At 50.1% G+C, this 25,635-nt stretch overlaps 1 protein-coding gene across 1 annotated transcript in view; it reads right to left on the bottom strand.

Moving 5' to 3' along the window:
- The window catches only part of cad (carbamoyl-phosphate synthetase 2, aspartate transcarbamylase, and dihydroorotase), a 30,277-nt gene extending 8,012 nt beyond the window's left edge, over nt 1-22,265 (bottom strand). The window contains exons 1-36 of the mRNA XM_020932300.2: nt 21,935-22,265; nt 19,318-19,457; nt 18,308-18,437; nt 17,676-17,818; nt 16,673-16,814; nt 16,306-16,495; nt 14,676-14,861; nt 14,429-14,538; nt 14,189-14,331; nt 13,602-13,733; nt 13,122-13,355; nt 12,821-13,042; nt 12,481-12,669; nt 11,354-11,478; nt 11,034-11,167; nt 10,845-10,957; nt 9,701-9,865; nt 8,833-8,918; nt 8,418-8,664; nt 8,200-8,298; nt 7,634-7,858; nt 6,477-6,659; nt 6,176-6,394; nt 5,856-6,023; nt 5,534-5,716; nt 5,214-5,318; nt 4,154-4,396; nt 3,734-3,815; nt 3,186-3,352; nt 2,917-3,081; nt 2,678-2,809; nt 2,215-2,416; nt 1,644-1,834; nt 1,426-1,566; nt 1,185-1,271; nt 879-999 (exon numbers count right to left, since the gene is read on the bottom strand). Coding sequence (XP_020787959.2) covers nt 879-999; nt 1,185-1,271; nt 1,426-1,566; nt 1,644-1,834; nt 2,215-2,416; nt 2,678-2,809; nt 2,917-3,081; nt 3,186-3,352; nt 3,734-3,815; nt 4,154-4,396; nt 5,214-5,318; nt 5,534-5,716; nt 5,856-6,023; nt 6,176-6,394; nt 6,477-6,659; nt 7,634-7,858; nt 8,200-8,298; nt 8,418-8,664; nt 8,833-8,918; nt 9,701-9,865; nt 10,845-10,957; nt 11,034-11,167; nt 11,354-11,478; nt 12,481-12,669; nt 12,821-13,042; nt 13,122-13,355; nt 13,602-13,733; nt 14,189-14,331; nt 14,429-14,538; nt 14,676-14,861; nt 16,306-16,495; nt 16,673-16,814; nt 17,676-17,818; nt 18,308-18,437; nt 19,318-19,457; nt 21,935-22,016 — 5,626 coding nt within the window. The 5' untranslated portion in view covers nt 22,017-22,265. The remainder of the gene's footprint in view (nt 1-878; nt 1,000-1,184; nt 1,272-1,425; nt 1,567-1,643; nt 1,835-2,214; nt 2,417-2,677; nt 2,810-2,916; nt 3,082-3,185; nt 3,353-3,733; nt 3,816-4,153; nt 4,397-5,213; nt 5,319-5,533; nt 5,717-5,855; nt 6,024-6,175; nt 6,395-6,476; nt 6,660-7,633; nt 7,859-8,199; nt 8,299-8,417; nt 8,665-8,832; nt 8,919-9,700; nt 9,866-10,844; nt 10,958-11,033; nt 11,168-11,353; nt 11,479-12,480; nt 12,670-12,820; nt 13,043-13,121; nt 13,356-13,601; nt 13,734-14,188; nt 14,332-14,428; nt 14,539-14,675; nt 14,862-16,305; nt 16,496-16,672; nt 16,815-17,675; nt 17,819-18,307; nt 18,438-19,317; nt 19,458-21,934) is intronic.
- Between the last annotated feature and the right edge of the window lie 3,370 nt (nt 22,266-25,635).

The raw sequence follows: 25,635 nt of genomic DNA, 5'->3' as shown, positions 1-25,635 counted from the left end.
GCGTCTGTTGTCTGTTGTGCGTCTGTTGTGCGTCTGTTGTGCGTCTGTCGTCTGTTGTGCGTCTGTTGTGCGTCTGTCTGTGTGTCTGTTGTTGTGCGTCTGTTGTGTCTGTTGTGCGTCTGTTGTCTGTTGTGTCTGTTGTCGTCTGTTGTCTGTTGTGTCTGTTGTCTGTCTGTTGTCTGTTGTGCGTCTGTTGTCTGTTGTGCGTCTGTTGTCTGTTGTTGTCTGTTGTGCGTCTGTTGTCTGTTGTGCGTCTGTTGTTGTGCGTCTGTTGTCTGTTGTGCTGTTGTGCGTCTGTTGTGCGTCTGTTGTCTGTTGTCGTCGTCTGTTGTGTTGCGTCTGTTGTCTGTTGTGCGTCTGTTGTGCGTCTGTTGTGCGTCTGTGGGGAAATGGGGAAAACTGAGGTGTGTTTGAATTGTTGATGAGCCGAACATAAAGGAACGACACAATGACACGAAGATGAAGAAAACTGGGACATTCAAGCCCAGAGGAAGTTTCATCACAGGTTTCCAAACGTCTTCCTGGTTTGTGATGGAAGTGTGTGTCTTTGTGTGTGTGTCTTTGTGTGTGTGTGTGTGTGTGTGTGTGTGTGTGTCTTTGTGTGTGTCTTTGTGTGTGTGTCTTTGTGTGTGTGTGTGTGTCTTGTGTGTGTGTGTGTGTGTGTCTTTGTGTGTGTGTCTTTGTGTGTGTGTCTTTGTGTGTGTGTCTTTGTGTGTGTGTTGTTGTGTGTGTGTGTGTCTTGTGTGTGTGTGTGTGTGTGTCTTTGTGTGTGTGTCTTTGTGTGTGTCTTTGTGTGTGTGTGTTTGTGTGTGTGTCTTTGTGTGTGTGTGTTTGTGTGTGTGTGTTTGTTGTGTGTGTGTGTGTGTGTGTGTTTGTACCCGGGGGCAGTCCTGGGTCAGACGTGCGGTGGACTCTAGGGGGCAGCAGAGCGCGGCGTGGGCTCTGGGCTCGGCTCCGGACCGAGTCTCGGGGAGGAGTCGGTCTGAGACGCTCAGGGGTCTGAAGGACAAAAGAGACAAAACATGAGAAGGAGACACGAGACATGACACAGGAAGAGACACCGACAAGACACGACACGAGACGAAGACACCAGACGAAGACACAAAGACACGAGACGGAGACACGAGACAAAGACATAGAGACATGTGTTTGTATCATGACTTGAGTTGACATGAGTTCTTTACCATGGGCGTCTCTTTGAGCTCCGAGGGCGGCTGGGTCGGGGTCGGCCATGTTTTCACATCTTCACCGTAACCAGGGGCAACCAGCACCTGCCGGAGCACAGGACAGGTGTAAATGACAGGTGTAAATGACAGGTGTAAGTGTCTCAGTAAATGTGATGTAGAGACAGTGAGAAGGTTAGAACATAATCTTTAGTATCTGGAGTTTAAATCCCGCAGGAGACAGTCGTCCTGCGGCTCTGACCTGTCCGTCGATGTAGGCCACTTCTCCTCTCAGAACGACCCGCCGCACTTTGCCCTTCACCTTCCTGCCCGCGAACGGCGTCCATTTGGATTTGGTGAACTGCATAAACTCCGGGATCTCCCACTCCTGCTCCAGATCCACCTGCAGAACAAAACATTTACAAACAATTCACTATATTTCTTCAGAATAAAAGCCCGGTCCCGTGTGCCCGGACGCACCTCCACGAAGGTGTTCTCCTGGGCCGGCAGGTTGAAAATCCTCCTCGGGTTTTCGTAAAGTCGTTTGATCAAATCGTCCATCGTGAGGCGCCCGTCGCTCACCGCCGTCAGCAGCAACGGAAGCATCGTCTCCAAACCCGGAAAACCCGGAGGAGGTTTAGAGCTGTTCTTCTCCTCCACCGAGTGAGGAGCTGAAACAGAGAGGGACAAAGACAGGGACAGGGACAGGGACAGGGACAGGGACAGGGACAGGGACAGGGACAGGGACAGGGACAGGGACAGGGGACAGGGACAGAGACAGAGGACAAGGGGGAGAGACAGTGTTGAGACAGGAAATACTTTACACGTGTCCCACTGAGCCTGAGATTCAAATGTAGTTTTTATTTGTCATCATGTCCTTTTTTGTTGTCGTACTTTTTGTGGGTTTCAGGGAAATGATCTGAGCTGATTTGAAGGATTTTGTGAGGACATTTCTTCAACATATTCAATAATTTTATATCCTTCCAATCAGGAGTCCTCCTTCTGCCCTGTGTCCCGGGTCTCGGGTCCCGGGTCTCGTCCAGGTCTTTACCGTGGTCTGTGGCGAAACAGTCGATGATGTCCATGTTGTCCCACAGCGCCTCCTGGTCTTCTCTGGAGGACAGCGCGGGTTTGACCTGAGCTCGTCCGACTCCGATCTCGGCGACGTCGTCCTCACAGAGGAACAGGTGATGAGGCGCCACCTCACAGGTGACCTGCACGCCCTTCTGCTTCGCCGCACGAATCAGCAGGATCTGAACACGAGCAACAGACCAGAATTTACACCTGCTCCTTCACACGCACATATATACATACATATATACATACATACATATATACACACATATATACATATATACATACATATATACATACATATGTACATCTAAACCTAGAGTGTCTGTGTCTCTATGGTTCTGCGGATCATTACTGAAGTTATTTTAACAAAAAAGAAGAAAAAACTGAACTGTTGTCAAAGTAAACTAAACCGCAGTGTCTCATGTAGAAGGACGTACCTCCTCTTTCCTCGCCACGTGACAGATGTGCACCGGCCTCTGGTAAAGCTGAGCCACCATCAGAATCGCCGCCACCGTCTGACGCTCGGCGTGAGCCACGATCGGGAGAGACTTCGGCCACTTCTCAAAATGCTACAGGAGGAAAAACGAGGAGGTTAACGAGGAAAGATCAGAGCAGAAGACGAGGAGGAGAGGATGGGAGGAGGAGGAGCGGGTCAGAGGAACAGGGGACACCAGACCTCCATCCACAGAGACACGTTGTCCATCTTGAGGGTGGAGTAAGTGTCGTTCAGGTACATCTTGAGGCCGGCCGCCTGGTGCGCGATGGCAGCGAGGGAGGAGGCGTTATCTGAGGCGGCGCCGAGGTACAGAGCGTAATCACAGCGGCACCCGGCCTTCGCCAACTGAACACGAAAACACAAACACACAACGAGAGAGAATTACACACAGAGTTACTGAAACACGACCCGGTGAGGTTCTAGCTCAGAGTTCTGGTGTTCTCCCTCACCTTCTGCACCAGGGCGAGCGAGGCGGCGTCCGTTACCGCGGGCGACGTGTTCGGCATCGCACACACCAGAGTCACTCCTCCCGCAAGAGCCGCAGCCGTCCCCGAAGAAAAGTCCTCCTTATGCAACGCCCCGGGCTCACGGAGGTGAACGTGCACGTCTACAAGGCCTAGAGGAAGAACACAAGAAGGTCAGAGGAAGAACAGAGGAAGAACAGAAGAAGAACAGAAGAAGGTCAGAGGAAGAACACAAGGAACACAAGAAGGTCAGAGGAAGAACAGAAGAAGAACAGAGGAAGAACACAAGAAGGTCAGAGGAAGAACAGAGGAACAGAGGAAGAACACAAGAAGGTCAGAGGAAGAACAGAGGAAGAACAGAGGAAGAACACAAGAAGGTCAGAGGAAGAACAGAGGAGCAGAGGAGGAGCAGAGGAGGAGCAGAGGAGGAGCAGAGGAGGAGCAGAGGAGGAGCAGAGGAGGAGCAGAGGAGGAGCAGAGGGTGTCAGGCTCTGAGGTTCTTAAGGTTCTTGTGTTTCTCTTGTTTCTCGTACCGGGCAGTCGGACCAGAGTCTGGGACGTCATACTGTCCACGTGAGTCTTGACGGGGGGACTGAGGCCGATCTGATGCAGCGCCTGAACACAAACACAAGCATGTTTCAAACAAAGTCTTAAACCCCGCCCCCTCACCTGTCTAAACCCGTAAACCCCGCCCCCTCACCTGTCTAAAACCCCCCATAAACCCTGCCCCCTCACCTGTCTAAACCCATAAACCCCGCCCCCTCACCTGTCTAAACCCGTAAACCCCGCCCCCTCACCTGTCTAAACCCGTAAACCCCGCCCCTCACCTGTCTAAACCCGTAAACCCGCCCCTCAAACCCCGCCCCCTCACCTGTCTAAACCCCGCCCCTCTCACCTGTCTAAACCCGTAAACCCCGCCCCCTCACCTGTCTAAACCCCGCCCCTTCTCTCACCTGTACGAAGAGCTTGGTGCACTTGATGTCGATGATGAGCGGGACGGAGAAGTCCACGGCCATCCTCCTCGTCCTGTATCCTCGGGTGACGAAGGAGGAGAGACGACGCCCCCCGCTGTTCCTCATCGACAGGTTTATCACCAGGTCAAAGTGGTTCTCCTCCAGATAATCCATGATGCTCGGCTGTTTGTCCTGAGACGCGCTGTCCTCCTCCTCCTCGAACGGCCAGTCCACCGCCTTCACCTGAGAGAGGAAGAGGACGAAGAGGACGAAGAGGACGAAGAGGAGGAAGAGGACGAAGAGGAGGAAGAGGACGAAGAGGAGGAAGAGGAGGAAGAGGACGAAGAGGAGGAAGAGGAGGAAGAGGAGGAGGAAGAGGACGAAGAGGACGAAGAGGACGAAGAGGAGGAAGAGGAGGAGGAGAGGAAGAGAAGAGGGAAGAGAGAAGAGGACGAAGAGGAGGAAGAGGAGGAAGAGGAGGAAGAGGAGGAAGAGGACGAAGAGGACGAAGAGGACGAAGAGGACGAAGAGGACGAAGAGGAGGAAGAGGAGGAAGAGGACGAAGAGGACGAAGAGGAGGAAGAGGAGGAAGAGGACGAAGAGGACGAAGAGGACGAAGAGGACGAAGAGGACGAAGAGGAGAGGAGGAAGAGGACGAAGAGGAGGAAGAGGAGGAAGAGGAGGAAGAGGACGGAAGAGGAGGAAGAGGACGAAGAGGACGAAGAGGACGAAGAGGACGAAGAGGATGAAGAGGACGAAGAGGAGGAAGAGGAGGAAGAGGACGAAGAGGACGAAGAGGACGAAGAGGAGGAAGAGGACGAAGAGGACGAAGAGGAGGAAGAGGACGAAGAGGAGGAAGAGGAGGAAGAGGACGAAGAGGACGAAGAGGACGAAGAGGAGGAAGAGGACGAAGAGGACGAAGAGGACGAAGAGGAGGAAGAGGAGGAAGAGGACGAAGAGGAGGAAGAGGAGGAAGAGGAGGAAGAGGAGGAGGAGAGTAAATATCCGACACAGAGGAGGAGACCCGGACGTTTATGACCGTTGTGTTCGGACGTTTGACCTTGACTCCGTGCTCCGTGTAGAAGTCGGCGGTGCCCAGACTCGCGTAAAGATCGAAGCCCAACGACTCGAGAGCCCGAACCGTGGGCAGCAGCTCGCTCTTATTCTGAAAGGACAACACAAGAGCTCTTATTCTGAAAGGACAACACAAGAGCTCTTATTCTGAAAGGACAACACAAGAGCTCTTATTCTGAAAGGACAACACAAGAGCTCTTATTCTGAAAGGACAACACAAGAGCTCTTATTCTGAAAGGACGACCGAGACCACAGACTGTAGAGGACGGAGGGACGTCCCACAGCTGGGTCCCCGTGGGTCCGTACCTTGTAGCTGCCGATGGAGAGGAGGATGTTCTTCTTGGGGATCTTGAAGCCGGTGGAGAGCATGGCCTTCAGATACGCCTCGTAACGATTTTCTCCAAAACACGCCACCTCCCCAGTGCTGGTCATCTCCACGCCCAGAACCACGTCTGCTCCGGCCAGACGCGAGAACGAGAACTGAGGGACCTGCAGCACACGGACACAAGGTTTAGGCCGGGTCCAGTCCCGGGTCCAGTCCCGGGTCCAGTCCCGGGTCCAGTCCGTGGTCCAGTCCGTGGTCCAGTCCGTGGTCCAGTCCGTGGTCCAGTCCGTGGTCCAGTCTCACCTTGACCCCGACCACGCCCTTCCCGGTCATCAGTCCCACAGGCTCCACCTCCTCGCCCATGATGGCCTGCGTCGCCAGGGCGACCAGATCCACGCCCAGAGTCTTGGAGACGAAGGGAAACGAGCGTGACACTCGAACGTTACACTCGATCACCTTCAGCTGGTCGTCCTGGAAACAGACACAAAAAAACAACAACAAAATCATATTTAAAAATCATTTACTCTGAAAAAAAAACGGAGAAAGACTCGATGAGATCCGAGAGAAACAAACAGTTTGAAATAGACTGGCGGGTTCGAGGCGAGTTCGTGGCGTGTTTGTACCTTGGCGATGAGCTGCAGGTTGAAGGGTCCCGTGACCTGAAGCTCCTGCCCGATGGCGTGGACGATGGACTTGATTCGGTCGATGGTTTTCTGGTTGAGGTCCTGAGGCGGCGTGACCAGCGTGGCGTCTCCCGAGTGGACTCCGGCGTTCTCCACGTGTTCGGAGACGGCAATCGCCAAAACCACGCCGTCCTGAGCCACCGCGTCCACGTCGATCTCCTGAAGAACAAAACAAAGACGTGTGAGGAGATACGACAGTGGAGATGTTTGAGATGCCCATGACTCTGGAGGTTCCTCTGACCTTGGCCTCCTGGATGAACTTGGAGATGACGACCGGATGCTCCTTGGACACGGCCACAGCGTTGCTCAGAAACTTCACCAGGTCTTTGTCTGAATAGGCCACGTTCATCGCAGCTCCGCTCAGAACATACGAGGGACGCACCAGGCACGGGTACCCCACTGCCTCACAGAACCCCACCGCCGACTGTGGAGAGAAAGAACATGAACCCCACTGCCTCACAGAACCCCACCGCCGACTGTGGAGAGAAAGAACATGAACCCCACTGCCTCACAGAACCCCACCGCCGACTGTGGAGAGAAAGAACATGAACCCCACCGCCCCGCAGAACCCCAAGAACCCCACCGCCGACTGTGGAGAGAAAGAACATGAACCCCACTGCCTCACAGAACCCCACCGCCGACTGTGGACAGAAAGAACATGAACCCCACCGCCTCACAGAACCCCACCGCCGACTGTGGAGAGAAAGAACATGAACCCCACCGCCTCACAGAACCCCACCGCCGACTGTGGAGAGAAAGAACATGAACCCCACTGCCTCACAGAACCCCACCGCCGACTGTGGACAGAAAGAACATGAACCCCACTGCCTCACAGAACCCCACCGCCGACTGTGGAGAGAAAGAACATGAACCCCACCGCCTCGCAGAACCCCACCGCCGACTGTGGAGAGAAAGAACATGAACCCCCACCGCTCGCAGAACCCCACCGCCGACTGTGGAGAGAAAGAACATGAACCCCACCGCCTCGCAGAACCCCACCGCCGACTGTGGAGAGAAAGAACATGAACCCCACTGCCTCACAGAACCCCACCGCCGACTGTGGAGAGAAAGAACATGAACCCCACTGCCTCACAGAACCCCACCGCCGACTGTGGACAGAAAGAGTATGAACCCCACCGCCCGCAGAACCCCAAGAACCCCACCGCCGACTGTGGAGAGAAAGAACATGAACCCCACGCCTCACAGAACCCACCGCCGACTGTGGAGAGAAAGAACATGAACCCCACCGCCTCACAGAACCCCACCGCCGACTGTGGACAGAAAGAGTATGAACCCCACCGCCCCGCAGAACCCCACCACCTGACAGAACCCACAGCTTCACGAGACCCCACTGCCCTGCAGAACCACACCTCTGACTGTGGAGAGTCCGCCTCTTACCTCGGTGTCGGACAGCTCCTTCCACTGCGGTTGGCTGATCCCGATGGCATCCAACATTCGGGAGAACTTGAACCGGTTCTCTGCGTTGTCGATGAACTCGGGCGACGTGCCCAGGATGCGGCACTGCTGCCGGTGCAGAGACATGGCGATGTTATTGGGCAGTTGCCCACCCATGGACAGGACCACACCCTCGGGGTTCTCATGCTCGTAGATGTCCATCACCGTCTGCAGGATAATTCAGGAGGACAGACTCAGGAGGACAGTCTCAGAGGACAGACTCAAGAGGACAGACTCAAGAGGACAGACTCAAGAGGACAGTCTCAAGAGGACAGTCTCAAGAGGACAGACTCAAGAGGACAGTCTCAAGAGGACAGTCTCAAGAGGACAGAGGACAGTCTCAAGAGGACAGTCTCAAGAGGACAGTCTCAAGAGGACAGTCTCAAGAGGACAGACTCAAGAGGACAGACTCAAGAGGACAGATTACTTTTTTGTTTATTAACCAGTGGCCCAAGAGTCATTAAAAAATCTAACAGCAAATGTAGTTTTTCTTTGGAGCAGAGTCTCACCTCGAAGGAGATTTCATCAAAGTAAAGTCGGTCACACATGTCGTAGTCCGTGCTCACGGTCTCGGGGTTATAATTCACCATGATCGTCTTACAGCCCATCTGCACAAAAACAAGAGTCAAAATATAAAAAGACAAATCTGCAGCAACGAGACAAAGAACAAAACGAAAATGGAAAGTGTGAATGAAACTAAACTCCAGTTCACTCTGACGTCACTGACCCGGCGCAGTTCCGTGATGCAGCCGACCGCGCACCAGTCGAACTCCACGCTGCTGCCGATGCGGTAAACGCCGGAGCCGATGACCATGACGTGCTGCTGGTCGAAGGTCAGGTCGTGGGAGGAGCCGTGGTACGTCAGGTACAGGTAGTTGGTGTGAGCCGGCCACTCCGCTGCCACCGTGTCGATCTGCTTCACCACCGGAAGAATCGACCAATGAGAGCGCAGACGCCGCACCGCCAGCTCCGTGCTACAGGGGGCAGCAGAGACGCACTTTAGTACAACGCACATGACACCACATGACATTATACTGTACAAAATCAAAAATGCATTTTCTCAGACGACACCAGACTCGGCCTCAGTCGATTCCAACACAAACATAATCCTGTATTTACTTCCTGCTCGTGTGGTTCCTCACCTCTGCACGGCCTGAGCGATCTGTTTGTCTGAGAAGCCGAGCTGTTTGGCCTTCCTCATCACCTCCGGGGGCATCGCGCTCTCGTCCTGAAGAGAAACGGGTCAAATATGGGTCAAATATGGGTCAAATACTACAACAGGTCAAATCACAAACACAAATCTCAATCTACAACCACAGAAGTAGAATAAACCTTTTCCACATCGGCCAAAGTCCCGTCCTGTAGGTTTGTGGAACTTTCGGGTAATGTTTTTCTGTGTAAATGTGTGTGTAAATGTGTGTAAATGTCTGAGTGTAAGTGTGTGTAAGTGTGTGTCGTATTCTCCAGCAGTTTCATAAATCTGCTCCATCACCAAATCTTCAACCAACAAACTCCACAAAGGATAAACATTCTTTATTCGCTTGTTGTTTCCTTCAAGTTTTGTTCTTTCTTCTCTTTAAAATTGTGGATAAATTCTTCATGAAGAATATTTATTCTTTGTGGATCTTGTTGTTGTTGAAGTTGTGGTGATCTGAGACGCTCCAGACATTTACACAAACATTTAAACTTCCAGCTGCTGTGGAAAAGGTCGATCAGATCTGAACATGAATCTGTTTTTCAGTGGTCTGAGCTCAAAAGTATTTTTACTTCTTCATTACTTCCTGAATCCTGATGTCACACCACCAAACGTGTGACATCAGAAACATGCAGGTCAGGGGTCAGGGGTCAGGTACATTGTTTTCTATGGGAGATTCTGCAGTACCTGGAGTCACCACTAGTCAATCTCACAGATACACGACAGATGAAATCCTTCCTAAAACAGTGCTGTGCCAGCGCCCCCTGCTGGTAGGCCCTTAAACAGTAGCGTTAGTGTGAGAGTTCGAGCTCCACCTGGTTGAAGGTCTCCAGGAGCCTCTCGTGGTCGGCGATGTTCTTCATTTTGTGCAGAAACCAGCGGTCGATCTTGGTGAGTTCGTAGAGTCGCTCCACAGAGAATCCGTCTCTGAGCGCGGACGCCAACACGAAGATGCGTTTGTCTGTGGGCGTCTCCAGCTCCTGAACAAAAACAACAACAACATTTACATGAAAACTGCTCAGCGCTGCAGGTTTGTACAGCTGAACTTTACACTTCTGTAAGTTTGGTTTATTTAAGTGCTGAGGGAGAAGAGGTAACGAAGGTTTGTGGGCGGAGCCTCGTACAGGCTCATACTGCTAAACGTAAGGAGTGTTTGAATACGGCTCAGGAGAGATCACTAGATTACTCAAACATGCATGGATGACTAAAAACTGTTCAGGCAGGTTTGTGAACATAAGAGAACGAGACAAAAAGTCGATTCTGTGTCGCACCTCATTATCAGGAGTCATAGAACCACAGTTACACTCAGGACTTTCGTGGCTTTTTATTTATGTTTTGTTATTTTGGGCAAGAAAGAGATTCACATTCTTAAACAATGGAACTAAACAAGTGAAATCATCATTTAAGTTTTAATTTTTCACCCACACGTCTGCACTAGAGCACGAAAACCCGACCAAAGTCCAACAGGACCTGACCGAACCGACACAATGACACAACGACACAACGACACAACTGCTTCAGCGGTTTCCTGTTTCCCATCTCAAGTGGCTCCAGTGGCTCCAGTGGCTCCAGTGGCTCCAGTGGCTCCAGTGGCTCCAGTGGCTCCAGTGGCTCCAGTGGCTCCAGTGGCTCCGAGACGCTTAAGTGTTTAAAGATCAGACTCTGCACTTCTAGTTTAGATCCAAATTCAAACTTATTATTTGTGAAATGTGAAGCAAAATGAAATGCTGCACTTTAAACTGAACATTTTAAATACGTGATCAATAAAGTCTCATTATTATTTTCACTGTTTCTGAGTTTGCGTTTTGTGTCTCTGTGTCAGAGGAACAAACTAAACCCTCCGAGTGTCATTAGACCAAAGGAAAAACTGAGTTTAATTGTGTCAGACGCTGGTCAGGAGACAACAGAAAAACTGACTCGATTCACACTCTCCTCCACACACACGGACTCGTCTCTCACCTCCTCTGAGGCGGGTTTGATGGTGTGATCGAAGCCCACACAGTTCTCGTCCACCATCCTCAGCGCTTTCTGAAACGCCTCCTCGAAGCTGCGTCCGATGGCCATCACCTCCCCTGCACAGACCCACAGACGGTTCAGAACAAACAAACACGAGCAGGAACCTCCCCCAACCCCGACGCCGAAACTCACCCACGCTCTTCATGGACGACCCGATCTTGGTGGAGACTCGGAGGAACTTGCTCAGGTCCCAGCGCGGCACCTTCACCACGCAGTAGTCCAGACTGGGCTCAAAGTTCGCCGTGGTCGAGTTCGTCACAGAGTTTCTGAAAAGTTTAACAAGAAATGAGAAGAAGAAAAACAAGTGTACGTCTGTCTGACCTGACATTTTTAAATCTAAAACCACTTCATAAAGAAACAAGTGTGACGACTAAACCAGGACTGGACCTGAACTCAAACTATAAAACTAAAGTCTAACATACTGAAAGTCCAGAACTTGGACCCAGACTCACCTGAGCTGTGGCAGAGGAATGCCCAGACCCAGTTTGGCCGCCACGTACGCCAGCGGGTATCCTGTGGCCTTCGACGCCAGGGCCGAGCTCCGGGACAGACGGGCGTTCACCTCGATGATGTAATACTGGAAATAGAGAAAGAAACGACCCTGAGTGTACAGAAGAGACTTTACATGACCTTTGAACTCAGGCAGACGAGTCCAGGGTTCAGGGGTCGTACCTGCTTGGACTCGGGGTTCAGGGGTCGTACCTGCTCGGACTCGGGGTTCAGGGGTCGTACCTGCTCGGACTCGGGGTTCAGGGGTCGTACCTGCTCGGACTCAGGGTTCGAGGTTCAGAGGTCAGGGGTCGTACCTGCTCAGACTCGGGGTTCAGGGTTCAGGGGTCGTACCTGCTCGGACTCGGGGTTCAGGGGTCGTACCTGCTCGGACTCGGGGTTCAGGGGTCGTACCTGCTCGGACTCGGGGTTCAGGGGTCGTACCTGCTCGGACTCGGGGTTCAGGGGTCGTACCTGCTCGGACTCGGGGTTCAGGGGTCGTACTGCTCGGACTCGGGGTTCAGGGTTCAGGGGTCGTACCTGCTCGGACTCGGGTTCAGGGTCGTACCTGCTCGGACTCGGGGTTCAGGGGGGCTCGTACCTGCTCGGACTCGGGGTTCAGGGTCGTACCTGCTCGGACTCAGGGGTTCAGGGTCAGGGTCGTACCTGCTCTCGGACTCGGGGTCAGGGGTCGTACCTGCTCGGACTCGGGGTTCAGGGGGGGTCGTACCTGCTCGGACTCGGGGTTCAGAGGTCAGGGGTCGTACCTGCTCGGACTCGGGGTTCAGGGTCAGTCGTACCTGCTCGGGGTACTCGACTGCTCGGACTCGGGTTCAGGGTTACCTGCTCGGACTCGGGTTCAGGGGTCGTACCTGCTCGGACTCGGGGTTCAGGGTTCAGGGGTCGTACCTGCTCGGACTCGGGGTTCAGGGGGGTCGTACCTGCTCGGACTCGGGGTTCAGGGGTCGTACCTGCTCGGACTCGGGGTTCAGGGGTCGTACCTGCTCGGACTCGGGTTCAGGGGTCGTACCTGCTCGGACTCGGGGTTCAGGGGTCGTACCTGCTCGGACTCGGGGTTCAGGGGTCGTACCTGCTCGGACTCGGGGTTCAGGGCGTACTGGATGTTGCACTCGCCCACGATGCCCAGGTGTCTGATGACTTTGATGGCCGTGTGGCGGAGCATGTTGTACTCGCGGTCGTTCAGCGTCTGACTCGGCGCCACCACGATCGACTCGCCCGTGTGGATGCCCAGAGGGTCGATGTTCTCCATGTTACACACCTGAGACACGGAACACAGACGGGCAGGTGTGAGAGAAAGTACAGAACACTCGCACAGACCCTCAGTTTCTCAGAGTCCCTCAAAATTCCTCACAGTCCGTCACAGTTCCTCAGAGTTCATCATAGACCCTCAGTTCCCCACAGTTCCTCACCGTGATGCAGTTGTCGTAGGCGTCCCTCACCACCTCGTACTCGATCTCCTTCCAGCCTTTCAGAGACTTGTCCACCAGGACCTGAGACGTGTGAGCGAACGCAGACGAAGCCAAAGACGTGAGCTCCTCTCGATTATTCGCGAACCCGGAGCCCAGTCCCCCCAACGCAAACGCCGACCGCATCAGGACAGGGTACCCCAACCTCTCTGCAGCTGCCACGGCCTGGAGGAGCAGAGGAGAGGGTCAGAAGGTCAAGATGGTTCTCACTCAGAGTCAGTCTCGTTCACAGAGACGTTCTCACCTGCTCCACGGAGAAGGCGGCCTCGCTAGGAGCCACGTGTTCGTTGATCTCCTCCATCTTCTCCACAAAGATCTTTCGGTCTTCGGTCATCTCGATGGAGGACACCGGCGTCCCGAGCACTTTCACTTTGTACCGCTCCAAAACGCCGCGCTTGGTGAGCTCCACGCCGCAGTTCAACGCCGTCTGACCCCCGAAGGTCAAGAGCACGCCGTCCGGACGCTCGTTCTTTATCACCTGCAGGAAGAGAACACAGTTTGGAAATATTCGTTCTGTATTTGTTTTATCAAATAAGAAAATCAACTCTGAGCAGAATTTGTAAAAGAGAAGAACAGAACTAGAGAGACAAGTCCAGGCAGAAGGTCCAGATGTTCCTCCTCCTTCTTATTGGAAAAATGACATTTGGAATATTTTTAATTGTACAAAAGTTGGGTTTATTGAACAGAATCCTTGTGTTTTGTCTTCGGTTTCCTTCAGACTGACCTGGGTCACATAGTCCGCGGTGATGGGCAGGAAGTAAACTTTATCGGCCAAACCTTTGGAGGTCTGGACTGTGGCGATGTTTGGGTTTATCAGAACCGTCTGGATCCGCTCCTCCTTCAGAGCTTTGATCGCCTGAAAACAGAACGAAGAAAGAATTACTTTAATCTAAATGTATTTGTAGAAAGAAAAGTTAAGTTGAACTAAAGCTAAAATACAAACGACGAGGAAAAGTCTGTTTCAGTTTGTGTCCAAATGTTAAGAACGATTCAAAACTGAACCGGTGGAACACTCAGTACGACTTTGATCAATTACAAGCAGAAATACAGTCTAAAACATTTTGACAGATTTTTGAGCATCGTGTAAACACATAAAATCGGTTCACGGTCAGTAACACAACCAGAATGAATACATAAGACACCGGATTATAAAGGTGCACTGTCGATTTTTGAGAAAATTAAAGGATTGTAAGTGTGTCTTATAGTCTGAAAAATACTGCACATGGGCTGAATGACCTTAAGCCCCGCCCCCTGGTGTCACTCAGGACTCATAGAACCACAGTTACATAAATGAACTGGCTGCGTTCAGACCTGAGACCCGGAGTAGTCGAACTCTCCCGCCTGCCCGATGGACAGACCTCCAGAGCCCAGGATCAGGACTTTCCGAGGCCTCACGACGTCTTCAGGTTTGGGGGCAGCGGAGAAGGTCAGGTGCTCTGTCAGACGCTGTTTCACTGGAGAAAAGAAGAAAGAACGTTCAGCACAACATCAGAACATCAGAGTCAGGAGAATATTTATTACACATATTTAAACAGGACGAGGCTCCAGTACCGGTTTTAGTGACTTTTCCCTCTTTGTGCTCTCGAACCGTCTCCAGAAACACGTCAAACAGAGAAACCAGGTCTGTGGGGCCCGCCATGTGCTCCGGGTGGAACTGCACACTGCACAAAACGAAGAGAAGACCAGAGGAGAGTCAGAGGAGCAGAGGAGCAGATGGAGCAGAGGAGGGTCAGATGGAGGAGGAGAGCAGAGGGTCTGAGGAGCAGAAGGTCGTCAGATGGTCTTCAGCTGGAGGTACCTGAACATGGGCAGCTGGTTGTGGACGATGCCCTCGTTGCTGCGGTCGTTGGCGTTGGTGAAGAGGACGTCCCAGTCGGGGGGGAGGGTCTCGGGGTTGACGGCGAATCCGTGGTTCTGACTCGTGATGAAGCAGCGCTCGGTTCCTTTGTGGACGCACGGCTGGTTATGGCCTCGGTTCCCGTATCTGAGGAGCGACAAGAACCAGAAGAAAAAAAACTTACAGTAGCTCTAGATTTTTATTCATGTTTTAAAACCTGGAGGAGTAAAGTTTAGTTCAGGACTTCAACTTTTTATTGTTTCTTCACTTTAAACACACAAGAAAACTGTAGAAAAGGAGCAGAAAGAAGAACGTCTGATCTCTTCGTTCATGGACAGGACGGACTGAAACTAGATCTGGGTTTGACAGTCACATTCTACAAACAATTTTGCATGATTCATTTCTCTAGTTCAGTTCATTTGATTGGATTGCAGCAGCTTTAACTCATTTCTTAAAGTTAGAACCTCGTCTCACAGACTCTGAAGCTGCTGCAGCCTCAAACCTTCAGCTCTGTTTGTGTTCAGACTCAGAGATAAAACTTTGCTTTGGTTCAGATCGTGTAAACGAGCCTCACTGTCCCCAAACACAGACTCAGGGACACAGAGCAGGTGTCCTCCAGATCATCTCCTCCTCTCTGCGTCGAGGAGTCGAGGAGAAGGACGCGAGTGTAACCACGACCACGACCGTCGTTTGAGTCGTTTATCAGCGGCACAGAAGAGTCCAGGCTGTTGATGGACTTTACACATTTAAATATTTACATATGAATCACAGAACAGGTTTGGATTTAGTCACCTGAGATGTAATTACAATAAATCCCCCCAAAAGTCGTTAACAGGATTATTTAACTAAACAAGAGTAAACGAAAAGATAACCAAAGACCCCGTTTTTCAAAAGATAAACACATAAATCGATAAATCCTCGTCAAGTATTTTGACCTGAGAGAGTTCAGGTCAGGACTTTGTCAGGATTTAGTTCAGTTTGACAATAACGCAGATTTCAGTGGGTTCACAAATTTGTGTAATGTCCATAATCCAACGACCTCAGGGCAAAAGAGGATCAAAAAAAGATCAATCCTGCCAGCTCGACGTCAGAAGAGAATTCATTATTCATTCCAAAAAAAAAAACATGACCACTGAGTTGTAATTTATCTAGAATATGTAAAAAATAACATTTTTTTTAAAAAGTCTTTAAACCTGTAACAGTCACTCAGTTCTGGACTTGTTCAATCATTATCACGGTTATTTTGGTCAAAATTGAAAACACGATCATTCAAACGATTATTTTTTAGTTACACGATGCATTTATTCAGCATTTCTCTCTAAAAAAACACTTTGTTATTGATAATTTACCCAAAATGTTCAAACTGAAAATAAATATCGGCTACAAATCTGAACCTTAGAGCAGTTTGGTGACGTATAAAACATAAAATAAACACACGAAGAAAGAAAATCACAACCACAGCGAGGGGGCGTGGCCTGTGAGGAGGGTGAATCAAATAAAACAAGTCCAGGAGTTAGAACATGACTCTAATCTCAGAGTCTGGTCTGTTCAACTAAATCAAAACTACAAACACTAAAGACCAAACACTGACTTGAGTTTGTAGGTTTTCGCTCCGATGACCAGAGACAGCAGCTGGTGTCCCAGGCAGATCCCAAACACCGGTTTAGTCTGGTTACGATCCGAGTCCTGGTTTAGGGTCAGGACTTTGCGCAGGTTTTGGATGGTGGAGGAGCAGAGCTGAGGGTCTCCGGGGCCGTTACTGATGAAGAGGCCGTCAAAATCTACGTCAGGAAACAAACGAGTCAGACGTGAACAGAAGAAGAGCGAGTCTGACGCTTAAAGCAACACTGAGGTAAAATAATAATGTTATTCTAGTGTATTTTCTGTTTAAAAGTGACTCAGTGGGGCTTTAAACAGTCGAGGGTCTCTGGAGTTTGAGAGGAAGTTTCAGCTCAGACCTTGTGGGTTCAGGGGCGAGTCCCAGGGAACCACCGTGACTCTGGCTCCTCTCTGGGCCAAACATCTGATCTGGTTAAACTTCACTCCACAGTCGACGACGGTGACGCGCAGATCCCCAGATGGATTAAACACACGAGCCTCCTACAGGACGCACAAAAACACACAACAACACACAACAACACACATACAAGTGATTTATTTATGAATTAAATTCTGGAGATGGCACATTTTTTTTAAACTAATTTTTACAATTATACTGGGGTCCTAAAAATGTGACATAATTTCTCAGGACAATCATTTTGTCAGTTCTTGTTAAAATAACCTAAAATTTTCACAAAATGTTTAGAAACAGATGAAGATTTGATTTGTGATGTTTTATTTTTGTTGTGTTTTCAGGCTGAGTCGTTCAGTCTGAAACAGAATCATTTAGTGTGTTGAATCTGCTGCTCACACGTGTCTGATCCTTCAGTCCTGCAGAAGAAGATCCTTCCTCTTTACATTTTTGTTCCAAGTCCAAATTTATTTCCCAGTTGTGGAAGTTTTTCTAAATGTTGTGTTGAAGCTGCAGTTTTCTGTGAGCAACAGATTCAAGACACTTAATGATTCTGTTTGGGAGAGAACGACTCGACCTGAAAACACAACAAAAATAAAACATCACAAATCAAATCTTCATCTGTTTCTGTGAAAATTTATTTCAACAAGAACTGACAAAATGATCGGCCTGTGAAATGACGTCACATTTCTGCGACTCCCTGCATAAAAACTTACAACAATTAAATCCAGATGATTTAAAAGTTATAATTATTGTTTTACGCTCTGTAACAGTGAGTCTCAAACTGATGAGGATGAAGAAAACAGCTGCAGAAGATAAATAAATACAGAACTATTGATATTCGATATATTTATAAATGGTAGTTTGACTCGTCTCCACACGACTCGAGCTCTTAATTTCATAAATGTGGTCGGTCGCGGTCGGTCGCGGTCGGTCGCGGTCGGTCGTACCTTCATGGAGACCTCCTGCACCAGGTTCCTCAGGTCTGGATTGTCGAAGGGGACACTGTCCTCCGTGGTCCCGTCCACCACCAGCTTCCCCAGGAGAGTCCCCTTCTCCCGGATCTTCTTGGTCAGGCAGCGCGTGTCCACCCCTGGACCAGAAACAAACGGAAAAACACTTTAGACTTTATCCAAAGAGTGAAGCTCATTTCTCCTCTAACTCTAAACCCCTCAACACTAACTCTAAACTCTAACTCTAACCCTAACCCCGTACACTTCTAACTCTAAACTCTAACTCTAAACCCTAACCCCCTCAACACTAACTCTAAACTCTAACTCTAAACTCTAAACTCTTTTATAGTTTATCCAAAGAGTGAAGTTCATTTGTCCAGACCAACTCTAACCCCTCTGCACTTTTACAAACCTTTATCTTTTCATTTTTGAATCTGTGCATTTACATATTTCATATTTTGGGACAGAGGTTGGGGCCAGACCTTGTGAGGACTGGACCGACCGTGAGGACCGGACCGACCTCGTGAGGACCGGACCGACCTCGTGAGGACCGGACCGACCTCGTGAGGACCGGACCGACCTCGTGAGGACCGGACCGACCTCGTGAGGACCTCGACTTTGGGACTGACCTTGGATTCCAGGGACTCCATGTTCTTTGAGCCATTGGTCCAGGGATCGGTCCGAGCTCCAGTGACTCGGTTCCTCCGACAGCTCCCCGATGATCAGAGCCGAGGCGTGAATACGAGAAGATTCAAACCACTGACGGACGGAGGAGAGAACAGACAGAGAGAACAGACGGAGGAGAGAACAGACGGAGAGAACAGAGGAGGAGAGAACAGACGGAGGAGAGAAGAGAACAGAGGAGGAGAGAACAGAGGAGGAACAGAGAGGAGAAGAACAGAGGAGAGAACAGAGGAGAGAGAACAGAGGAGGAGAGAACAGAGGAGGAGAGAACAGGAGGAGAGAACAGAGAGGGAGAGAACAGAGGAGGAGAGAACAGGAGGAGAGAACAGAGGAGGAGAGAACAGGAGAGAGAACAGAGGAGGAGAGAACAGAGGAGGAGAGAACAGAGGAGGAGAGAACAGGAGGAGAGAACAGGAGGAGAGAACAGAGGAGGAGAGAACAGGAGGAGAGAACAGGAGGAGAGAGAACAGAGGAGGAGAGAACAGAGGAGGAGAGAACAGGAGGAGGAGAGACAGAGGAGGAGAGAACAGAGGAGGAGAGGAGAGAACAGAGGAGGAGAGAACAGAGGAGGAGAGAACAGAGGAGGAGAGAACAGACAGGAGGAGAGAGACAGACGGAGGAGAGACAGAGAGGAGAGAACAGAGGAGGAGAGAACAGACGGAGGAGAGAACAGACAGAGGAGGAGAGAACAGAGGAGGAGAGAACAGAGGAGGAGAGAACAGACGGGAGAGAACAGAGGAGGAGAGAACAGAGGAGGAGAGAACAGAGGAGGAGAGAACAGGAGGAGAGAACAGAGGAGGAGAGAACAGACAGAGGAGGAGAGAACAGAGGAGGAGAGAACAGAGGAGGAGAGAACAGAGGAGGAGAGAACAGGTTTCATGTTGAGGATTTCTTACCAAAACTTGATGTTTAAGTTTAGTTTTTCTCTGAACTTTCGATTCTTTGACTTTTGTACCTCGCTGAGGCCGAAGTCGCCCTCGCCGTCTTTGGGGACGCCGTAGTTTCCGATCAGAGGATAAGTGAGCGTCAGCAGCTGCCCACGATACGACGGGTCTGTGAGCGCCTCAGGGTAACCGACCATCCCCGTCTGGAACACTGACACACAGAACCACAGACGGAACAAGAACGAGAACGAGAACGGAAGAGAAGAGAGACGGAGCGAGGGGGCAGAGAAAGAGAGAGAAAGAGGAAGAAAGAGGGAGGGAGGAGAGAGAACAAGAGAGGAGAAAGAAAGCAAGCGATAGGAGAGAGAGAAGAGAGAAAGAGAAACAGATGAGGTCATAGGTGGGACAGAAGAGAAAAAGAAGCGAGGGAGGAGAAGAGAGGAGAGGAGAGGGATGAAGAGAGAAACAGAAAGCAGAGAGAAGGAGAGAGAGAGAAGGAGGGATAAAGAAGAGCAGGGGGGAGGGGGTTAGAGGTTAAACACATTTTTAGAAACAATTTAAAATTTCACCCTTTGACCTTTGACCTCTGACCTCCAATAAACAAACACAAAACTGTTTATAAAACTGAACTTTAAACAGGTTCTAATGTTCTAAATGTTCTAAATGTTCTAAATGTTCTAATGTTCTAAATGTTCTAATGTTCTAAATGTTCTAAATGTTCTAATGTTCTAAATGTTCTAAATGTTCTAATGTTCTAAATGTTCTAATGTTCTAAATGTTCTAATGTTCTAAATGTTCTAATGTTCTAAATGTTCTATTGTTCTAAATGTTCTAATGTTCTAAATGTTCTATTGTTCTAAATGTTCTAATGTTCTAAATGTTCTAATATTCTAAATGTTCTAATATTCTAAATGTTCTATTGTTCTAATATTCTAAATGTTCTAAATGTTCTATTGTTCTAAATGTTCTAAATGTTCTAAATGTTCTAATGTTCTATTGTTCTAAATGTTCTAATGTTCTAAATGTTCTAAATGTTCTATATATTCTAATGTTCTATTGTTCTAAATGTTCTAATGTTCTAAATGTTCTAATATTCTAAATGTTCTAATGTTCTAAAATTCTAAATGTTCTGTTGTTCTAAATGTTCTATTGTTCTAAATGTTCTATTGTTCTAAATGTTCTAAATGTTCTACTGTTCTAAATGTTCTAATGTTCTAAAATGTTCTAATGTTCTAAAATTCTAAATGTTCTATTGTTCTAAAATGTTCTATTGTTCTATTGTTCCGTCCTGGAAAACAGAGTTGTTCCTTGTGTTTGTTTGTTTATTCTGAGTCTGTCACATCTACAAAGCTTCAGACGTTCTGTTCCACCCTGTGATGTCATCAGGTGGAACAGTTTGTTCTTTTCAGTTTGAGTTAAATGTGCAGGTTTGTGAGCAGACGATTCTGTGACATGGATCTTTTAAAGCTCCAGTGTGTAACTTTTCCTCCCGTCTGTTTCCATGGAGACAGAGGGTGTAGTTTTGACAGGGGCGCCCCTGACGCGGCGCAGACTCAGAGCCGCGGGTCATTTCAGGGAAAGTGTGTGTGTTTAGAAACAAGAGAAAGAACAGAACAGAACAGAACAGAACAGAACGTCACGTTCACTTCCTCTGGAGTTAATCACCACTGGACCAGGGCCAAACGTGACGCCGCCGCACCAGATCTGACTCATAACAACTGACAAACTACTGCTGCTCTTACTACAACAACAACACCGCGCACCAGATCTGACTCGTACAAACTCTGCCCCACAAAACAAACACTGAACTGAACTTTATTGATCCACAGAAACAAACAGAACAGAGTCACAAAAAAACAGAAAATATGAACAAGAAAAGAAAAACAAGAAAACAAACAAAAACACTCATCATAAAATATAAAGAAGAAAAAAAAAGCAGGAGACAAAATGAAATAAATATAAATGTACAAGTTTAAATAACTGAAAAATAAGAAAATATTAAATCTCAGCTTTTCACAAGAGGAAAATACTACAACTATAATTATAACTACTACAAATACTACTACAACTGCAAATACTACTACTATAAATACTATAAATACTACAACAACAAGAAATACTACTACCACTACTACTACTACTACAATACTACTACAACTACTACTACTACTACTACACTGCAAATACTACTACCACTACTACTACAAATACAAATACTACTACAACTATGAATACTACAACTATGAATACTACTCCTACAACTACTACAACTACTACAACTACTACAACTACTACAACTACTACAACTACTCCTCCTGCTCCTCGCTCTCCTCTCAGCAGATCTGACTCGTAAAGCTCCGGGGTGAGGGGCAGAGGTGTGGGGGGGGTGTGTGTGTGTGTGTGTTTCTGTGTGTGTGTGTGTGTGTGTGTGTGTGTGTGTGTGTGTGTGGGGGTGGGGGCCGGGGAAGGGGCTCCTCCGGTGGAATGTGGGTCACTGCAGGTCACCGCACCCCCCCCCCCCCCCCCCACGCGCGCGCACAGGTCACACTCAGGTAGAGTCTGCGTGAGCGCGTGAGAGAGAGAATGAAGAGTGTTGAATGTGGAGTTCGTGGTGAGTTCGGTGCGTGTGGAGTTCGGTGCGTGTGAGTTCGGTGCGTGTGGAGTTCGGCGCGTGCTCGTTCCACTCACCCACTTCTCCAGACACGGACACGCGCGCTCCGAAGAGGCGCCCGCGGAACGTGCTCCCGTCCTCGAGGATGAGCGTGGCCATGTCCCCACGCGCCACACACACTGAGCCCCGCAGAGTCACGCACCCGGCGAATCACGCACCGGTCAAACACGCACAAAGCGGCTCACGCACGGTCCCACGCGGATGTGGAGGTGCGCGTGCGTGAAGCGGAAGTGAAACGCGTCAGATTTCGTTGTAAAAATGCGGTTTTGTGTTTTTTGTGGCGCGGGTCTCGCGGAGCGGAGGGAAAACGGTTGTTCCACGCGCCGCCAGCAGCGTGGAAGTCTGCCACCCGCGTGGACCGTCACGCACGTCCCTGCGCGCACCCACACTTCCGGCCACAGATTTCAGAATAAAAGAAACACGCGCGGTTTTTGAGGGTCACGCGTGGAAATAAAAGTTTCTTGAGTTACAATTTATTCATGACAGAACGAGATAAACGTGAGATACATTTGTTGTGTTGGTTTAAAACTGTTATTTTAAAATATTTATTCTTCTTCAGACTTTATTGTTGCGTAAATCCGCGTGTGTCGCGTGTTTCCGGGTACGTGAGGTCACTTGACGAACGTACGTGACCACAGTGAAATACGTCATGACGTAGTGAACCTGCGCTCCCGGCGTTTATTCAGGGACAAACGATTAAAAGGTAAAAAGTCAAACTTCTGTCAAACCCTGTGGATAAAAACATCACGCACGTGTTTGTTTGTTTGTTCAGTTTCACGATTCAGGACAAAGTTTAAATCAGGAGAAGTTCATGAAAAAGAATCAATTCACAGAGATGAATTTTAGAGATTTTAAATAAATCCGTCAGTTTCAGTTTCAGAGGAAAGTTCGAGCTGAAGAAGAAAAACACCGAGCTACAGATTTAAACACCACAATGTAAACATGAATATTTATCGGATAAGATAAGATAAGATTTGCCTTTATTAGTCCCACAGTGGGGAAATTCCAGTGTTGCAACGCACTATTACAGAACAGCAGGAAAAGGTAACACAGATAATAAATAATAGCTTAAAAATAATTTAAAAATAGACTTAAAAATAATTGCACATGGATATGATTGACTGGCACATGTTCAGTGTGAACAGTGTTTGTTGTAAAGTCTGACAGCAGCAGGAAGGAAAAACCTGTGAAACCTTCACACAGCGAGAGTGAATCAGTCTCACTGAAGCTGCTCCAGAGCAGAGAGCCTCCTGCAGGGACAGAGCCTCCTGCGGGGGACAGAGCCTCCTGCGGGGACAGATCCTCCTGCGGGGGACAGAGCCTCCTGCAGGGACAGATCCTCCTGCGGGGGCAGAGCCTCCTGCGGGGGACAGATCCTCCTGCGGGGACAGAGCCTCCTGCGGGGGACAGAGCCTCCTGCGGGGACAGATCCTCCTGCGGGGGACAGAGCCTCCTGCGGGGACAGATCCTCCTGCGGGGACAGAGCCTCCTGCGGGGACAGAGCCTCCTGCGGGGACAGAGCCTCCTGCGGGGACAGAGCCTCCTGCGGGGGACAGAGCCTCCTGCGGGGACAGAGCCTCCTGCGGGGACAGAGCCTCCTGCGGGGACAGATCCTCCTGCGGGGACAGAGCCTCCTGCGGGGACAGAGCCTCCTGCGGGGGACAGAGCCTCCTGCGGGGACAGAGCCTCCTGCGGGGACAGAGCTCCTGCGGGGACAGACAGAGCCTCCTGCGGGGACAGAGCCTCCTGCGGGGACAGAGCCTCCTGCGGGGGACAGAGCCTCCTGCGGGGGACAGATCCTCCTGCGGGGGACAGAGCCTCCTGCGGGGACAGATCCTCCTGCGGGGGACAGAGCCTCCTGCGGGGACAGAGCCTCCTGCGGGGGACAGAGCCTCCTGCGGGGGACAGATCCTCCTGCGGGGGACAGAGCCTCCTGCGGGGGACAGAGCCTCCTGCGGGGACAGAGCCTCCTGCGGGGACAGAGCCTCCTGCGGGGACAGAGCCTCCTGCGGGGACAGAGCCTCCTGGGGACAGAGCCTCCTGCGGGGACAGAGCCTCCTGCGGGGGACAGATCCTCCTGCGGGGGACAGATCCTCCTGCGGGGGACAGAGCCTCCTGCGGGGACAGAGCCTCCTGCGGGGGACAGAGCCTCCTGCGGGGGACAGAGCCTCCTGCGGGGGACAGAGCCTCCTGCGGGGGACAGAGCCTCCTGCAGGGACAGAGCCTCCTGCAGGGACAGAGCCTCCTGCGGGGGACAGAGCCTCCTGCAGGGACCTTAGTCAGGACCCTCCTGTCCCCCACCTCCTGCACTGAGTCCAGACAACAGCCCAGGACAGAGCTGGACTTCTTGATGACCTTGTCCAGCTTCTTCTTCTCCCTCTCTGTGATGCTGCTGCTCCAGCAGACCACACCGTACAGGATGGCTGATGCCACCACAGAGTCATAAAAGGTCTTCAGGAGTGGCCCCCCCACTCCAAAAGACCTGAGTCTCCTCAGGAGATAGAGCTCTGGCCCTTCCTGTACAGTGCATCTGTGTTGTGAGTCCAGTCCAGTTTATTGTTCAGATGAACACCCAGGTACTTATATGAGTCCACTGTCTCAATGTCCCTTCCCTGGATGTTCACTGAGGGGGCAGTAGAGTGACGTCTGCAGAAGTCCACCACCATCTCCTTGGTCTTCCCTGCATTGATGATGAGGTGGTTCTGCTGACACCAGTCCACAAAGTCCTGTATTAGTCCTCTGTTCTCCACATCATTATCATCCTTGATGAAGCCAATGATGGCAGAGTCATCAGAGAACTTCTGCAGGACGCAGCTGTCCGTGTTGTGTCTGAAGTCTGCAGTGTGGAGGGTGAAAAGAAAGGGCGCGAGGACAGTGCCCTGGGGCGCCCCCACACTGCCAGTCAGGAGGTCAGACACGCAGTTCTTGGATCTCACAAACTGGGGCCGGTTTGTGAGGTAGTCCAGAGTCCAGTCTGCCAGGTCACAGTCCACACCTTCAGTCTCCAGCTTGTCCCTCAGGAGCAGTGGCTGGATGGTGTTGAAAGCACTGGACAAATCAAAGAAAAGAATCCTGACAGTGCTGCCGGGGTTCTCCAGGTGAGACAGTGAGCGGTGCAGCAGGTAGATGACGCGTCCTCCACTCCGATTCCAGGCCGGTACACAACCTGCAGCGGGTCCATCGCTGAGCTCACGGTGCAGTGGAGGTGGCCAAGGACCAGTGTCTCCAGTGTCTTCATCAGATGGGAGGTTAGAGCCACTGACCTGAAGCTGCTGAGGTCTTCAGTGTGCGGCGTCTTAGGCACTGGTACCACACAAGAGGTCTTCCAGAGTCACGGTACCATAGATAATACTCCCTACAACTGTACAACCCACCCTCATGTCACAGATAATACTCCCTACAACTGTACAACCCACCCTCATGTCACAAATAATACTCCCTACAATGTCCTGTCAATCATATCCTTGTTACTCTGTCTTCCTGTGTCCTCTTGTATTTAGCTATGATTTTATATTTTATTTCTTTTTATTTTTTTTTATTTTGACTTTTACATTTATATAATTCTGTTTTATTTCATGTGCCTCTTGTTTTTTTCTGCAACTTTTTTTTTTTATTATCACATTTATATTATTAGTTTTATTATATTTTATTGTGACTGTGAACAAATCGGTTCCTGTGGATCAATAAAGTTTGAGTCTAAAATTGAACAGAATTTCCT

The sequence above is a fragment of the Boleophthalmus pectinirostris genome, unplaced genomic scaffold (genome assembly GCF_026225935.1).
Source record: "Boleophthalmus pectinirostris isolate CB_2022bp ecotype Guang Dong unplaced genomic scaffold, ASM2622593v1 HiC_scaffold_13, whole genome shotgun sequence".
Taxonomy (NCBI): Eukaryota; Metazoa; Chordata; class Actinopteri; order Gobiiformes; family Gobiidae; genus Boleophthalmus; species Boleophthalmus pectinirostris.
This window is presented reverse-complemented; position numbering and strand designations above follow the sequence as displayed.